The 18,136-nt window shown below is 35.8% G+C and overlaps 1 protein-coding gene across 6 annotated transcripts in view; it reads right to left on the bottom strand.

Annotated features, from left to right (window-relative positions):
- Positions 1-18,136, bottom strand: part of CRPPA (CDP-L-ribitol pyrophosphorylase A) — an 89,458-nt gene that overhangs the window by 43,800 nt on the left and 27,522 nt on the right. For all 6 annotated transcript variants that reach the window (XM_069860347.1, XM_069860353.1, XM_069860349.1 and 3 more), the window contains 2 exons: positions 12,377-12,481; positions 6,900-6,945 (listed from right to left, as the gene is read on the bottom strand). In XM_069860347.1, the coding sequence (XP_069716448.1) occupies positions 6,900-6,945; positions 12,377-12,481 (151 nt within the window). The remainder of the gene's footprint in view (positions 1-6,899; positions 6,946-12,376; positions 12,482-18,136) is intronic.

Here is an 18,136-nt window from a genome sequence, read left to right as displayed (position 1 = left end):
TGTGGAATAAACAAAGGCATATAACTTACACTCAGACAGTTCTGTTTAAAAATAAGTAGGTTATCAATATAAAGTGTCAAAAGTAACCTCACAAGAGGCTGCTCAGAGACTGCAACTATGAGAGCCCATCTCCCTCCTCTCCCCAACCCGCTTAAAACTCTAACTTCTTGTAATGTAAATAAGAAAGAAGACTACCCAAGCAGCTACTAAGATTTGCAGGTTAAGTTTAAAATTGAATGAAGTGAGAAAAGATATATTTTTAATCTGGAGACAGAATGCAATGTTATATGGGAAGGTCTATTAATAAAGTAAGAAAAATAAAGTAATGATAATACACCCATTGAAAAGATGCTGCATGCTTTTAAATAATCAATAGAATTAATAAAAGAAGTCTCACAAATCATTGTTTATGAAATCATATAGCAACAGAACAGTTCTGTTCCAGTTGAAGTTTAAAACTCAGTTTAAAGGTAAAAACTACATCAGGTGGCCAAAAAGACATACATATTAATTTAAACAGTCTGCCCCTTTGCTGCACTGCAGGAAGGGAGGCTGAGCAGAGCCTTCCTCCCCAAAACTGCCTCTTTCCCACCTCTGATAAGCTGATGGAGCTCTCCTTCAGCTGATGGAGCTCTCCTTCAGCTGATGGAGCTCTCCTTCAGCTGATGGAGCTCTCCTTCAGCTGATGGAGCTCTCCTTCACTAAGTGCAATTACTCTGAACTCAGTGGAAAACCATGTCATGGCCATGTCAAAGAGCTTTAATACTCAGCTAATAAAATTCTGATTTTCATTAGACCATTGGACAATTCAGACTGGAAGAGACTCCTGGAGGTCTCCAGTACAAACCCCTGCTCAAAGCAGGATCAGACATGAGGTCAGTCCTGGTTGCTCAGCCCATGGCTCTTGAAATCCTTTGAGGGTGGAGACTGCACAGCCTCTCCAGGTAACCTGTTTGCTGCTTGATTGTCCTCACAGTGAAAGCATTTTTTTTCCTTTACAGAGCTGGAACTTCCCTGGGTTCAGTTTTTGCCTGTTACCTCTTGTCCTCTCATGATGCGTCACTGCTTCTCTTCCTTCCCTGCTTTCACATCATACCTTCCAATCAAAATCTGTTGATTCGGCTTCCTCTTCCTTTACTTTAAAAGTATTATTTCCCTGGAAACCTCCTCTACCCAATACGTCTCCCATTTACTCTCAGCTTCTTCCCAGCTGTACCTGATTACAGAATACCTCTCCTCATACTTCACCACATTTAATATCCACTCAGTGCATATTTTTGCATAAAATTAAAAATAGCCAAAATTTTACACTGCTAAATTCTGTCAGGTTAAACATTAAATTTCTCCACCGGGAAAGTGGTAGAATTTTTCATCATTACAGATAAATTAGATGTAGGATTTCAGAATTTCTTCCATGAAATCACCTTCTCTGTCCAGCAGAAAACCTACTTAGCTTTCATGTTTTCCATGCCCTTCCTGAAAGCCTTAGATCCCATTATTATTCAGTAACAACTGTTATATTCTTTATCCTAGGATCTCACCCAAAATTATAAATTAATATGTGTGCAAGTTTATGGAGCTACCTTAGATTATGTGTTAAGTGTACTCTGACTTAAAAATTTACCCTGAAAAGCATGCCACAAACAAGCAGCAATTAAAATAATACTTTATTTCAATGAAGATCATAAATATAATATCCTAGCTAATTAATGCCATAAGAATAAAAATGCATCTGAATGGCAAATAGGTCGTAGCCTAAAGACGTAGGGTTTTTTCCCTTAATTGCTCATATATGTATACATATAAACTTGTTTTTGTAAGCATATGTACATACCATGCCATTCTTGGTCTTTGATTACAATTCCTACTGTTTTGGAAGCACATCAAAATACTTTTGAAGTTTGCAGCAAATTCAAAATAGTAAATTAATTTAGTGGAATTCCATTTTCACTTTCTACACAGCAATCGCTTGACTGCTCTGGAAATTCAGTATGCCTCTCCCTGGTATTTTCAGTACCTCATCACAGAGATGTTTCTACCAATGTAAACATAAGAAAAATTAAACAATTATTGCCAAGCATTTAGTTCATTCATGCTCAACAGAATAAGTTGAAACTGTTATTGATATAACGTAGGTGACCAAAAACACCTACAAAGTTTTTGTTTATTCCTTCCATATTTCACTGTAGCTACAAAAACAAAAGCCAAATTTGACTCTGCCTCAACCAACATTAGCGTACAAGAGAGGACGATTTTGTGGTAGAAGACAAGGAAAGAGTTATTTTCACTTGACAATCCATATTCAGAAGAGGACCTCCCCACCTGTCAGCCTATTTTGTTCCCTCACAGCAGAAAATAGCCATTGCTTAATGAAAGTGCCCATGAAACTGCTGCCTACCTTGTGTAAGACCTCCAACTTTGACACACAAGGCTTATGTCGATATTTTTTCTAATAAAAAGTCATACGGATTCTTCAGCTATGACAAAACCTAGTACGTAGCTCCCAACAGTCATAAACAGTTTGAAGGCACTAAGATATTTCTCTTAGCACTTGCAAAACGTAATTGTATCTACATTAGCAGACACTTCTCTAGCCAAGTGTGAGGGCAAAGGATCCAATCTGCAAGGGCACAGTCTTGTGATAAAGTGAATGCAGAAGAAGGGCCCTTAAGAAAAGAAAAATAAGGAGGAGGAAGAGTCAAATTGTAAGTTACAAAGGTCTATGGAGAAGCATCATTTAAAGTTTACATGTCAGAACGAGAACTCAAAGAAGCCTACCCCGAGGACAGTAATCCTAATGAAAGTTTTTCAGGATGTTTTGTATTAGCCTGATCTTAACTGCATTTCTAGATGAGTCATCCTTATTGTAAGATGATGTTTTCTTACTTCAAGACTATTAAAAATAGGCATGTGCCACCTTGTCTGCATACTCTATAAGTTCATACCTGCTTGACTAAAGAAAAGCATTAAATCTACTGTTTATAAACGAAATTATGTTAGGACTCAAACTTCCTAATGCAGCTGCAAAAGTGACTTGAGGAAGTAAGTAAATTAATAAGACATGTTTTAAGAAAACAGCCTCTAAAGATAAATAACTCATTAGTCTATTGACATTAGCGAAGTGTTTCTTTGTATTGCCTTGAATATGAAAGATAGATATACATATAAATATCTAAAGTACAAAAATGTGTGTATGCATGTATGTTTTTCTTACTTCCACCTGAGACAACTTTAGCAAGCTGAATTTTGACAGTTATTATGTCTCATGAGGCCAGCAGTTAAAACTCTAGCTGTGCTTCTATGAAACATTTAGGACCTGTTACTTAGGTAGAATTACATTTGTAATATAGCTGACTAAATAAACAGTCTCATAATTATAACGATATGATTAACTGCATTTTTTCAGACATCATTTAATTGCCAAGCACATAATAGCATAATCATTTTATTATATTTAATTTGACAAGTTAAAGAATTATAGTTTAATATGAAGACAATAAACAGAAACAAGAGTACCTCAAAATACACAGAATAGCAAAATAACTTGTCAAACTGAACCACAAGGAACCTGTTCCTTAGAACAACTGTATAGAGGAAGCGTAACATGGCTTACAACTGTAATCATAATATTCTAGCATAAAAAATTTAAATATTTAAAGATCTGCTTAAGTTCATAATTCAAAGCAAAAAAAATACTATTTCAAACCAGAATGGGGACAACTGGATGAATAATTCTCATCAAAACAAGTATTTTTAATATCACTTAAATCGGTTTTCTAAATAAAACTACTGCGTTAACAGAAGTGGTATCTGTTGTTCTCTGAAGTTGAAAGAAACTAAGCTGATGCCACTAATAAATATAGCTGTGAATGACATGAAATTTGGAACCGTAGTCACAAAATTAAACGTGTATACTCAAATGTTCTTCATCACTTCTGAATTCATTGATTCAGTGATGAAATGTGCATCCAATTAAGTAAAATGGATCATTCAATAACACAGAAATCATAAGTCACCTTATATAAACCTGAAGATCCGGTATTTAAAGCTTTTTGAAGGGCACAGAATAGGTAAGGCACAACTCTCAAACTGCAGACTTGGAGCATCTATGATATCTATTCAAAACCCCATTAAAGACAGTTAATTATGTAAGATAAATCTGTTACGGGGTGTCCTAATTAGCTATGAAGGACTCTCGTCACATTCCTTGCATAAGGAGGAAAGAACACACAAGACTTTGCTCTCCTGAAATCATGCAATGCAGCAAAAAGCAAATCTGAACCTCAAGGAACTTAAGTCACAGTTTTTCACACAGACCAGGCATGATAAAAGACTATCACGGTTACTGAAGCAGATGCTTTGTGTGCTGCCATAGTAACAGAACATTAGGTAAGTAAAGAACGAGTAAGGGATTAGCCTGATTAACCACCACGCAAGGCTTCGTTTAAGCTACACAAATGTTTATCATAACCAACAGCTGGAAAAGATTGTATCGGCTTTAGAGAAAAACAAGAAAATGTGATAACATGATGAAATATACACAAAATATGTATCCACGAACAGCACTAAGAGAACGAGTGGTCATTTACAGCATTTTTGCTCCAGTTATAACAAGAAATAGCTAAGCGTAATGAATGTTCCTTTCCTTTGAATTAGTTGACCCCTCATTTTCTTCTCAAGGTGTTTTAGGTAAAGCTCTGTCAATAAGATCCTTGGAACGGATCTTATTTTTTAAATAAATTACAACTAATGCTCTTTAATGACTTATGAGATTAATGAAGCCCTTATATACACAGGAACATGGAAATTCATTTGCATGAAGGTAGCAGTATTGTTTCAGGTTTATAATTTTTTGTATGAAATAACAGTGTGTGCCACAAAATTATTGTAAAAGCATGCATACGCTCTACTAGAAGTAAGAATACAGTGAGAATTGTATAATGGGATCTATATCTAGACTGAGGAAAAAAAAGAACTTCATCTTTTTCTATAATTACTTCTGTGCTTCTCAAAGGTTGGAAGCAGTGTGGAGGAACTTTCTCCATAGAATCATAGAATAACCAGGTTGGAAGAGACCCACCGGATCATCGAGTCCAACCATTCCTATCAAACACTAAACCATGTCCCTTAGCACCTCGTCCACCCGAGCCTTAAAAATATTATCCATTAAACTATTATTCAAGGTTAAGTATCAGTTCCAATTCCTATTTATCAAAGAGAAAATCATTGCTTAATTCTGTATCATACTATACCATTAAAATCTCTCTTTTGCATATTGGTTCATTCTATTACCTATTTTTTTGTCTTATGAGTCATTTTGCTTATATGACAACCACAATAACAGTATTTGAGCTTAGGGCTTTCAACTAGCATCGACCCCTAAGGTCAGTGAGTGACTAGTAACTGGGCTTCAGCTGAACTTTACTGTTGGAGCCTGGCATGTCAGCCAGTTTTCAATCCACCTCACTGTCTACTTTTCTAGCCTGTACTTCATCAGTTTTTCAATAAGAACTCATGGGAAATAGTGTCAAAAGCCTTGCTGAAATCATACAAACTATATCCATTGCTCTCCTCTCATCCATCAAGCTAGTCATTTCGTTGTGGAAGACTATCAGCTTGGTGAGGTGTAATTTCCCCTTTGTAAATTCATGCCGACTACTTCTTGTCTTTAATATGTTTGGAAATCCTAAGCTTGAAAGCTAGAGAATCATGGAACCTCTAAGAATCCGACGCAAACCAAGATTTTCAAAATTGCCAGATCTCCAGCTACGGACAAGAGCCCAGTCCCTGTCTAAACCAGAGCTTTCAAGGTTTCCCAGCCCTACTTCGCTGATATGTGCCTGAAAAAATCAGTCAGGTAGTTCAAGAAATGCAAAATAATATACAGTATTTGTCCACTCTAATAACAAGAAACTTCAAACTTGTTGCACCTCTGGAGGTTTAGAGAAGATGTGTGCATAATACCACAGCAATATCTGAGCTCTGATCAAGCTTTCTATTTTGTCTGCAGAGACAGAGCTGAGTTCAGCGTGGTCTAAGCTTCCCAAACCAGAAGATAAAGCTGTACTGGATCTTGTAACAACACATCAACCACCAAAGTGAACAACTGGCCAATCATTCACCACGCCCTATTAGGACGTGGGCCTCACACTGTTTTTCTTAAATAGGAATCACAGCCTTTTCACTGGAAAGAAGGTTTCAATCCACAGGGGAGTCCCTTTCTCTTCATCAGCTCCTGGGCTTTTATCCATCAGTTCTCTAGAAGGAGTCAAGTAATAGCTCCCTGAATCAGTGGCTATCAGTTTACAATAACCATCAGTATGCTCATTATAAGGTAATTAAGACTTCTTCCTTCCTACATTGCTTTTAGGTTGAGTTGATCTAAATAAAGATTAAATCTAATCTTTATATTAAACTGCTATGAAATAACTGTTACCAGTACAAGAAAAGGTTAAAAACCAGTTTAAAAAAGTATTTATAAACTAATGGAATACCTCAGTACCATATAATTGCTTGCTCTATATAAAAAACTGAAGAGCCCTAAAGTGTTAATATTTAATTTTCTGTATACTACTTAGATTAGGAAGATGGAACATATTCAGAATTGAACTGGAAATGAAAGAAAAAAAATTGTTTATTCTATTCTATTTCTATTCTAAATTAATCTTTGTTTGACTCTAAGATACTCAGCTTTTTGCAAAGATCCTTGTTGTAAGAGAAGTAAATAGAAGTAAATAATGCATAATGTAAGTATTCCAGTGAACAAGCTAAACCAACTTGCTGAAGTACATTTTATTCATCATAAAACTTTTCTTAAAGACACTTAAAACTATAGCACACCAGGTTCTAAATAAGACTCAGGAATATGCAAACTGACAGCCACAAAAACAGACACATACCCTTAATAATCGACTCAGCTGCATACAGATCCCGCTTGTAGGTCACCTAAAGGACAGACAAGCCTCATTAGATTTAGCGCAGCAGGAAGGAATGTAAAACCAATAAAACAACACCCCGAAGGCAATTCGTTACATTTAAAATACCATAAACAAATAGTAGTGTCAATTTCTTAATTCTGGTAAAATTTCACTGGCAAGTCATAAAAACAGAAATGCAGAAATTACTGGAGACTCAAGAGAAACCTTTTTTTAGAATACTTAGATCTGCTTGTTACTCATTTGAAACCTAAAGTTATTTTTAACCCTTTGAAGACTCATAAAAACTTGATATTGCATCTATTCTCCCACATGCGTTTCCATAATTCCTTAAAAAACTACTTCTACTCTGTAATTTCATCGTGAAATAGATTAATTTTTATAGGGCTTGTGATCATAAAAGACAGCCAAAGAGAGACCTCATTATTTCTTTCACTAATATAGGTGCAATTTTTCAGTAGTGCAAGACAATTACTGTTAATGAGAATCCAATTTATCAGTGGGAGTCAGTGAAACTATAGCACTGGCTTTACATGAGCTTTCAGAGGATTAAAAAACATCAAGATCTTCTTGAGGGCATTAATCAGATCAAGTTAGATGGACAATAAGATGATGAATACTTGCTTAGTACTTGCAAAAAAAAAAAATCTTTCATATCTGTCTTTGTACCCTTATGACATTTGACAATTCCAGCATTAGGCTTTGCAAGTAAAATAGCAGAAAACTAAAACCAGCATTAACCTAAGACACTAACAGTCTTTGTTAGCAAGGTCTTCAAAACGACCCACAGCAACATGGACTGATACTATGACTCTTAAATATTTGCCTTTGGTTTTATTGTAACTTCCTTTTAGGCTAAATAAAATCTTACTGGATTTTCTGCATTTATTTGTCCAAAGTCTGAATAATATTTTTCTTTCCTTTCTGAAATGCACTGAATAGGATTCCAAAAGTTTTAGGGCTAGAGAGTAAATCTTACAGCAGGAACAGACCATTGACGGTATCAGCATTTTAGTCTCCAATTAACCAACTGTTACTTTGTTTGATTTTAATAGAACAATTCTTGTAAGCAGAAAGTAAGATGGTCCTCTCCATTCTTGCAACCCAGGTGAGGTACAAAAATCACAGTGGAAAAAGAATAAGCTGGAAAGATCATAGAATCACTATGCTGGAAAAGACCTTTGAGACCATCAAGCCCAATCGTACCTGTCTACTACTAAATCAAATTCCAAAGCTCTCCATCTACCCTTACTTTAAATACTTTCAATACATTGCTGTCTTAGAGTGTGCCCAGAGAAGAGCAATGAAGCTGGTGAAGGGGCTCCTCATCAAGCCAGTTTTTCACCCAGCAGAGGGGGCACCTGTCCAGGCCAATGTCAGCCAGTTTCTCAAGCAGAATACTGTGAGAAACAGTGTCAAAAGCTTTATGAAGTCCAAGTACACTATATCCACAGCCTTTCCCTCATCCATTAAGCAGGTCACCTTATCCTAGAAGGTGATCAGGTTAGTGTGTCAGAGGACACACTGGTGTTCTCTCTCAATTTGCAGAAGAGGGATCTTCTATATCTTCTATATTACCTATTTCTGTCCCTTTTATATCACGTTACTAAGCTATGGATTTATCAAATCACCATTTAATCTTCTTTTTCATGCTCTTCTCTGAACATTCTCTACTTAACAACAGCTGCACGAAGCATGAGGTCAGGTTTGACCATAATATTCTAGATGCACTTGTACTACTAGAACATCCCTTTTCTAATTTCATTTGCTTGTTTCTGTATCTGAGGTTGACATAAGGTATTTTATTGACAGTGGAAATCTGCTATACTCTCACAATTCCTACCCCACTTTCAAGGTTACTGCCTTCTTACAACAATTCTCTAAATATGGCCTATACTTTTTTCATAGAATCATAGAATAACCAGGTTGGAAGAGACCCACCGGATCATCGAGTCCGACCATTCCTATTAAAAAACTTTCTAAAAACTCTTCTTTATATTTTAGCTGCAGCAAAAGTGCACTTTTTGCTTATATCATTTGCCAAGCAATCCTCATCAATAGGTTACTTCTGATCAATCACACTTTTACTTAGAAATCCTTAAATCTTTGTGTTGTCTGCAAAATTTAACAGACGAAAGTTAAATAGGTTCAAGAAGTACTAGTTTCTGCAGAACTGCACATGGTGAGAACAGTTTTTTTGAAATATATCAGTTACCTAATTTTTAATGTATTTAATGAGCACTAGTATAATTACAGTCATCCTTTTAATTAAGATGCCATGAAGTAACAACTCAAATTTCTGCCAACCTCATATTGTATCATCACAACCATCTTAATCAGCCAAAGCTATAATCTTGTAAAAAAGGCTTGAAGTCAATTTGACAAAATATTAGTAGATTAGTAGATTCCATGTTGGTTGACATTAATTACATTAGTCTCTTAACTCTTTATTAATCTAGTTTTGCCTGTAGCACTGCATCCTTTTTTTGTTGATCAATATCGAACTCACAGACTTCTAATTACTCAGATTCTCTGTCTTCATGTAAAGTCTCAACATCATCAGACAAGGGATTGGTTGGTTGGTTTCCTATGTGCCCTTCTCGCTCAATTGTCAGACTGCAACTTTTAACTTTCCCAAAGTTACTTCTATTTAATATTTGATAACCTTCTTCAAACTGATTTAGCTTGATGAACACTTCAGATTCACAACACTGTTAAATTCAAAATTCTACTAAACACATTTTAGTTTAATGAGGTATTTCCTTCTGTTCTATTAAGTTATCATGCAGATGACCTTTGCACGGGATAATTTTGTAGTATTAGAAAATAAACTGTTGGTTTTAGAAACGGTGAGGATTTTTTGCACTGTCATCATGAAGGCTTTAAATGTGTACCAGTCTTTTAAAAATGTTCTTATGATGCAGTGTTCATCTGCATTCAACACACACGTATATATTAGACTCCAAGAACTGCATTCTTGTTACATGGGTTTATACTTTATTTAAGAGGATGCTGTCCCAGAATGTTTAAGGTCAATTTGTTTCAAGAGAAAGTGAAAATGTAGTATTGATAGTTTCATTCTGTTCCTTTTTTGACATTCTGATCCTAAGTATTTTATAAATAGTTATATAATAACTACATTTATAATAGAACTTATAAATATTTATCACACTGCAGTTAATTTGAATGTTCCTGCCTGGCTGTTGTCACTACAAAGAATTATTTTAATTTTGTAATTTGCTACCAAAAGCAAACAAAGTATCTCTTGCTTGAGCTCCACTGGTAACTTTGAACTGGTATTTTTTTCTAATGCACTGTAAATAGACAGCTCTCAGTAGAATAACTAGAGTTACTTCAAGAAGACAATACATATGCACACGTAAATAACTTCTTCCCACAGCTCTGGGTCATTTAATGTTACGTAGGTTGTGCACCTAAGAAATAAACTGAATTCTTACAAATATCGGATCTTCTCTTTATAGACTGAAGATCCCCATAGGATGAAACTGTTTACAATATTAGGACTTTCACTGTTTGGAAACTGCTCTCCACTTCTTAATTGCGGGTTTTGTTACACATCCTCTGAAGTATCAACTGAAAAATGAGATCTGAAATAAATAATCCTTGATCTGGATAGAATATCTTTTTGCCTTATTGAAAAAATAACACTGAAGCCATTGGAAGGACATCATCTATTGGAATATGAAAAATAATTTATCTCAGGCTTGAAAGCCTTACAGAAAAAAAGCAACTACATAGTGCAAATTGCAATATTATGACAGCTAAGGAAAGACAGTTCTGCTTCTGAAAGGTGATAAGTAACAATGGCTCCTAACAATTCCATAGGCAAACATCAATTGAGAAAACTGGCGGTCTTCTGCACTTCATCAAACTGCACAGACCTAGTATAACTGTTTTCTTCGTTAATGGCACTGCCCCTAATCACCCGCCAAACACCCTGGTACAGAGCGACCAACACCAGGGCACTACTCAAGCAGCAAGGAGCTAACTTCTTCTGCAGCCTTTAAGATGATTATTTACTTCAGAAACAATTTACCACTTTACACACCTTATCATTTTTATGCTTTTGACTTTGAATGTCTTCAGAAGCCACAGAAGACACCAATGACCTTGAGCTACAAAAATAAGACAGGGAATAGGCTGTGAGAAGGTATAGTTATTTTAACAACACGGCACCAGCATCCTTGTGTACATCACATGGAGCATATTCACTGCTCTGCGTTGCCTGCAGCACGGTATCTGCACACAAACTGGTGCTGTTGCTACTGTCACATGTTGCTTAATACTGTCAACACTGAGACTTTCACCTGGTCCACGGTATTTTCAGCTTTTCTACCTGAATCTCCTTCTACATTATATTCTCCTGTCTTCCACCAGATAACGAAGCTCTCTGACCAATATCCAAGCATCTACAAGGAATTCACTTTTCATGTGTTATCACCTTTTTCCATGTGTTTACAGGCCTCTTTAAAGACTAGGAATACTGTGAAGTCAACTGCACCAGGATTTTGTTTCACCAACAGTGTTGGAGCTGCACTAACACTTCAACAATTCTGTTTTAAAAGAGAAAGCTGCACAAGCTTAAGTCTGAAGTGTAATAGGGAAGGAGTTACTAGTGCTGCTCCTCAGGGGATGATATGGGGGCAAAACTGCTTATTATCTTTACTAATGACATGGGAAAGGGGAAACACCCTCGGCAAACTAGGAGATGACAACAGATGAGGAATTATTCAATAAGCTCAAGGGTACAACACTTGTTTAGAGGGATCCTGAAAGGCTGGAGAAAGGGACTGACAGCAATCTTGTGAAATACAACACACACTAACACAGCATCCTGCATTTGGGACAGAACAACCCCGTGCAGCCATCCAAAATATAGAAAACAGCTTTGCAGAAAAGGACCATTCTGACAAGCTGAACAGCAGTCAGCAGGATGCAGCACTGCAGAAAACTGACTGCACTGTATTAGTAAGGAAAGCGACTTCATTACAGGGAACACAGGGATTATTCCCCTGTATTTGGCATTTTTCAGAACACACTGGAGTATTGTTTCTAATTTTGGACTCCCCAGCATAATGCAGTGAGGAACAGGAGGAAAGACTGCACAGGGCTACTGAGATGGTGTGGGAGAATTTGGCTTCTTCAGCCTGAAGTATAGAAGATGAAGGGTGGGGAAGAACTATAATTAACAGCCACAGAGAAGAGTAAACTTTTGATTATCTTGGTAACACCTACCCAAGTCTGTCTATTAACAATAAGCTCTAAAGAAAATCTCATGATAATCCAAAAACAAATCTGAAATTTGGAGGAGGAAAGTCTAACTACGACCATTGAAAACATATCTGTATTTTTATAATAATATACAGATTTTATTAATTTTAAAAGATATATAAAAAAACAGAGGTTATTACTGCCTTTACCTTCCAGAGGTCAGCTGTTCCTTCAACAAGTTTGGCATTTGTTTTACAGTATTTCAGAGCCAGATGCAAACATTCAGTTCCATAATCCAGGTCATAGTCTGTACACTGTAGCAATTAAAAAAAGAATATTAATTTAGTCTTAAAGAAATCATACTTTAAAGCAATAACAGATTTTCTTTCATTAATTAAACCTCACATCTCAACAGTCCTGTCCAGAACAACGCATGCTGTATTAGGTAGGTTGGTTCTGTATGGATCAGAAATGAAACATTCCAAGAAGCTCATACCAAATTCCAGCCAACCCACAAAGTGTTGCAGAAGAAAATAAACCATTTATAACCACAAATTATTTCAATTTTGTGCTGCAAGTATCTTGCTACATGTTTATGCTGTTAACTAAATCAATTAGAAGTTAAATGTATAAAAAAAAATAGTCATCAGCCTCCTAGTGACAAACTTCTAGAGTATGGGAGCAAGTTAATAAATCATAGAAGCATGACACTTCTCAAATGTCTTGTCAGTTTTGGGTTTTGCAGCATCAAAAAGGATAGCAGTAACTAACTTCTGTATGCCTTACATGCTTCCCTCTACATTTTTTCTCCAGTTATCTGCACACAAAGTAGCAAAGTTGCACTGTTCCATGAGCCTTCAAAATTAAAAAAAACCAAAAAAATGTTGTCCACTTTCTAGTCCTCTAGAATAGGTGTTCTTATCTCAATACATCCTTCCCAAGCAGTTTGGCTTCTAATAGTTAGTGATGATAATAATTCTATTTATGGATTTATGGAATCAAACCATTCTACAATATTCTATAAATAATCAAGATACTAGAAAAGTCAACAGAAAATATAACAGAATATGGAACTCTAGGTCCAAAATATGTAAAATGGAGTGATCAAGTACAGAATTCCAGAGATAATGTGCCCACGAAACCAGAAGCAGCCTAGTAACTTTCAAATCTAAATACTTATTGCCAAAATGTTTCTTGTTTTGTCCTGTTTCAAAGGAACATTTTCTGGTAGAATGCAACCTACTTTCTACTCACATGAATAACATACAGATTAAAAAAAAAAAACCCAACATATTTTTCTTTTGCCTCAGATGGGAAGAGAAGATTTTAGAAAAAAACATCCGTGAAAGAATTCACTTTGAATTAAAATTAAGTTACATTTTAAAATATATGTGTAACAAATCATACTAGAACAAGACTAAGCAATTCCAACTTTTTAGCAAGGTATTAATTACAGATAATTAGTAGGGAGTGGAAAAGTTCTATAAATGGATTTAAGCATCTTGAGGGTATTTCTGGCTTCAAGGGATGAAATATGACACAAAGTAATAATTAAAAACATATTTCACTAACACTTGTACATTGTGGCATTTACCACTCTAATTATCTATAATTGTTTAAACCTAAACATATTGTCACAACGTACTCTTCTGCAAGTCTGATGCACTGATGTCAGAGGAGAACGAAGAAACAGAAGTACCAGCTCATGACCAGCTTAGTTTATGTTTTAGCTTTATGCTAAGCAGCCCCACAAGTGAAATTTCACATCCACAGTTAAAGTGCAGAACTTGAAAGCTTCCATATTGCTCTAAGAAATTCATTTAACGAATTAAGCATTATCAGGGAGTGCCTATAATAAGAAGTTGTGGAAACCTGCTGACCTAGGCATGCAAACCTTCCCATCCTAAGTCTTCTATATGTATTTCATCATACACCTAGAGACAATTCACATTACAACAATCCATCCAAAACTCTTACTGTTTTCAATTCTAATTAGTAGTTTTGGGTACTGACGTTTTGGAAGGCAGGGTTTTTTTTTGTTTTTCATGAGTGGATGTTTGAATAAAGTGCTATGGGGGGAGTGAGATCCAGATTTTACCATTACACCAATTCTTCCCCTGTCCTCTAGATTAGTTTGAAAATATTTTCATAAATAATATTACTTCCTGAGACACAAGCCATACCTTTGCTCCTTAGCTGTAAAAATGGAACCATGGGTCAGAGAAAAGAGCAACTATACTGCCCCATCTCCCTGGTACTTAGTAATAGTCCATAAGTGAACTCATTTCCAAAATAATACTTTGAACAAGTAAAACCACATAGCAGCAGCATTTAATATTAAAAACTGCTTTTACTGTTAACATGCACTGTTGTATCTACAATACACTTAGATGTATCTAAAAGATTTTGATAGGATATATGGAAACTGGTAACCATACAGCCATTTTTTGAATTTTTCATCATTACATAGTTTCATAACAAGGAAACATTTTTTTAATGTACTAACTGGAAGAAAATCTTCAGATTTGCTCCTTTACCCAGGAACCTTTAAAGCCTGTATAGAGCCAGTTTTTGACACTTCTGTAACCACTGGCTGTATAATCTTTAATATTTTTCCATTCCCTCTCCCATGTAAATCCATTCTAGAACAATATCAGAACACTTACAATTAATATGCAGAACTAATTAACAATAGCAGAGCTTTATAATTTTTCCAAATCAAGTTTCCACTGCTAAAGCATCACAGTACATCAGGAACATTCATCATCAGGATCATTTGACTAAGTAAAAAGAAGCAGACACAAGCTCTTGCTGAATCTGAATTTTTATTTTGCCGTATTGGTTATTAAAGAAACCAAAAAAATGCTGAATCTCACTAAGGATTTACAGCAAGCCATCAGATCCCCTGAATGCTTCTTGACTGCACACTGAAATATTTTTGTATTCAAGTTGCTTCTAAGTCCACTAAATACTCATTAAAGAACTTTTGCATTGGTTGGGTCCAATATCCCATGTGCTAAAAGGTGCATCGCCAAGAAAAACAGAAGATAACAGCTAATTATCCATTTCAGACAAGGAGATGAAGGCTCAAGAGCCTGAAAGGCTCAGAGGCTGCAGCCTCCTCTCAGTGAATGGCTGGATGCGCTTTTCCTTGTCTTTCAATGCACTAAACTGTCAGTAGCTATGAAATTAAAAGCTTTAGCATCACTACCTTGTTTTCTTTGCTCTCTCCAAACAAGCAGCAGATGACAATTTAGACAGGTGGCTTTCATATGCTGAATACAATGATTTTTGCTTAGTATTCAGCATTTTTTAAGCCTGTCCCAGACGTGGATACAGTACAGCTATCAGAGTAAATCCAGTAATACTTACAACAATACTCTCATAATACAGTCTGATTTCCAACTTGAATAATTGCAGTGTGTCTCCCTAACATACACCCTACAAGACAGAACGCCTTCCCGATGCTACAGAGATGCCAGGTTTCACTGCACCAAGCAGTTCCACGGGATAACACGTGAATTCACAAAGTGCTTTGAGATCCTATATGATGAAAAATGCCATAAAATGGAACTAATTATCCCATCAGCAATATTTTATTTTTTTTTCCTCATGCAAGGCATTAGAATTTCTCCAAACATTCTTGTGGCAGAAATTAATTAGGGCAAGGTGGGGATTCATACAATATCCTGGCTCTACCATTGTGCCAAGGAACTAATCAAATGCAGAACTATCTAAACTAGCACAGCTTCCTCAATAGACCACCAATCTAGCTTCAGGTTTTCAGTAAATGAAGCATTAATGACAAAATTAATTTAGAATATTTATCCTGAAAATAATTCTTTAGAATTGGGTAAGTTTTATAGATAGGGCAGGAGAAAAAAAAAATATTTATTCCTCTAAATCTCCAGATGAAACTGATGAGATAAAAAGATGCCAGATGAAGCAACCATAAAACCTCCTTGGAAAACATCTCAGAACTACAACCTAGACTGTACAAATTAGGATATTCATTTAGATGAGGCTGATAATCCTATATTTAAGCAACGGCCTGAGTGCATCAGCCTGAAGAGAACCAAATCAAAATCTTCTGTAAAACCACATTATTAAAAATTAGGTCCACTGCAATTTTGCATCAAAACCACAAAATTACCGGTTTTCAGCAGGAATGAAATGGAACAGAACTCTGCTCTTTGGCAGTTCCAAAGAAATAATTTTTAAGTTGGAATAAAATCAGACATAAAATCCAAGCCAAAATGGACCACAACAATAAAAGGGTGCTGTTAATAAAGTAAAAACTTCTCATGTAAGGAGAAATGAGATACTAGGTTTTCTTCCAACATTTGGAAGCTGCACAGAGTTCCTTGTCAAACAATCAGATCTAAAACCCTAACGAGCCACAGACAAATCAGCAGAAAGGCTTCCTTTGTTAGGTTATTTCAGATGCTTAGATTGCACATGGAAAAACTCACCGATATTCCCCATCTTGTTACTATTATACATCTAATTAAAATCTGTATTATTATAGCATCAAAGTCACTTGAGTAGGAATTTAAACAAACTGAAATAATCCACGCTACTTCACTATTTGGTCAAGTAGGTTGACTTGGACCAACCAAGTAGATAGTTGCACTAAAACTGTACTTGCCTATTACATTTTGCAGGAAGCTGGAATTATGCTGCCTTTAGGACTCCACACAAAGAAAAGCACAGGCTTGAAGTACTGTCCTCATACAAATCATATAAATACTAGCTTACTATTATTTCAGCTAGCTCTTGTCTAATTGTTGTATCACTTCTTGATTCAATATTTCAGAATACAGTTGAAAGAAAAGGAAGAAAATCTATGGACTCAAATTGGAATGCAGAATTAGGAAAAAAAATAACAGCCATGTTCCATGGCATGTATTTAGAGCATATAACTGCAAAACAAAAAAGCAAAGTGGGTGACCAAAGCTGTGGATGGTGGAAAAGGAAGTGGATCTCCACACACACACTCACACACAAAGCATATAGAAATTGAAAAAAATATTTAGAGAAGAATGAGGTAAACTGATCGTCCTTACAACATAATGCACTTAAAAGGTGTCTGCTGCTTTTTAAGAAGAAGAAAAAAACCAAACCGTTAGAGCTTCTGATAAAATAACCTACATTTTTCCATGTTAAAAACAATTACTATCTCTTTTTTAATGTTTTTAAACTACAGAAGCAAACAGCTCTGACCTATACCACCAACTCAAGATGGAATAACATCAGGCAAAAAAAATTAAATATCTTTTTTCCTTTAAGTGACTGTTTATGGGAGGTAAATATTGAGCTGTTCAGTCTTGCCATACTTACATGCCTTGGCTTGCACAAAATTTAATATTTAGTGAATGTTAAAAAAAAAGTGAGGTGCCTAGATGCCTTGAAGATCCAAATATCTTTAGTATTAGGAGGAAAGCGAGCAGGGTCTTTTTTCAGGATTCCAGCACTACGACTTAAATGCCAAAATTCTGCCTTGTGTTTTGACCCTTTGGTCCTTTCTCTGAACGCGACCCTTGCTCCCAAAGTTGCCAAGGTTTTAGTTAACAATTTGTCTGCTACTGTTCATTTAATCGCCTGTTGCTCCTGGCAATGTTAATTTGACAGACACTGATTTCTTTAACAAAGAATGAACCCACAGGAAAATCCCCAAATCAGTCTAGACATTTTGCCTCGAAGGACTTGCCTGACCTATGCCAAAATATTACTAAACTGCTACAGCTGACTCCGCTTCCCCACTACAGAGGATGCTAAAATGCTTCACACATGTTTCAAGAAGAATCCCAGTAATGTTGTGCCCTTTCAAAAAGCACATTAGAAGTTTACAGAATCCACATGGAATACACTCCCTATTATTTACATACAGAAAAGACAATACTTTGAGCAAATACTTCTACAATGGACGTAGCGTTAGCCAACTTCCTTTATTACTCTGGCAAAATTTT

Source organism: Phaenicophaeus curvirostris, chromosome 6 (genome assembly GCF_032191515.1).
Source record: "Phaenicophaeus curvirostris isolate KB17595 chromosome 6, BPBGC_Pcur_1.0, whole genome shotgun sequence".
Classification (NCBI taxonomy): Eukaryota; Metazoa; Chordata; class Aves; order Cuculiformes; family Cuculidae; genus Phaenicophaeus; species Phaenicophaeus curvirostris.
Note: the sequence above shows the minus strand (reverse complement) of the source record. Positions and strands in the feature narration are given on the sequence as shown.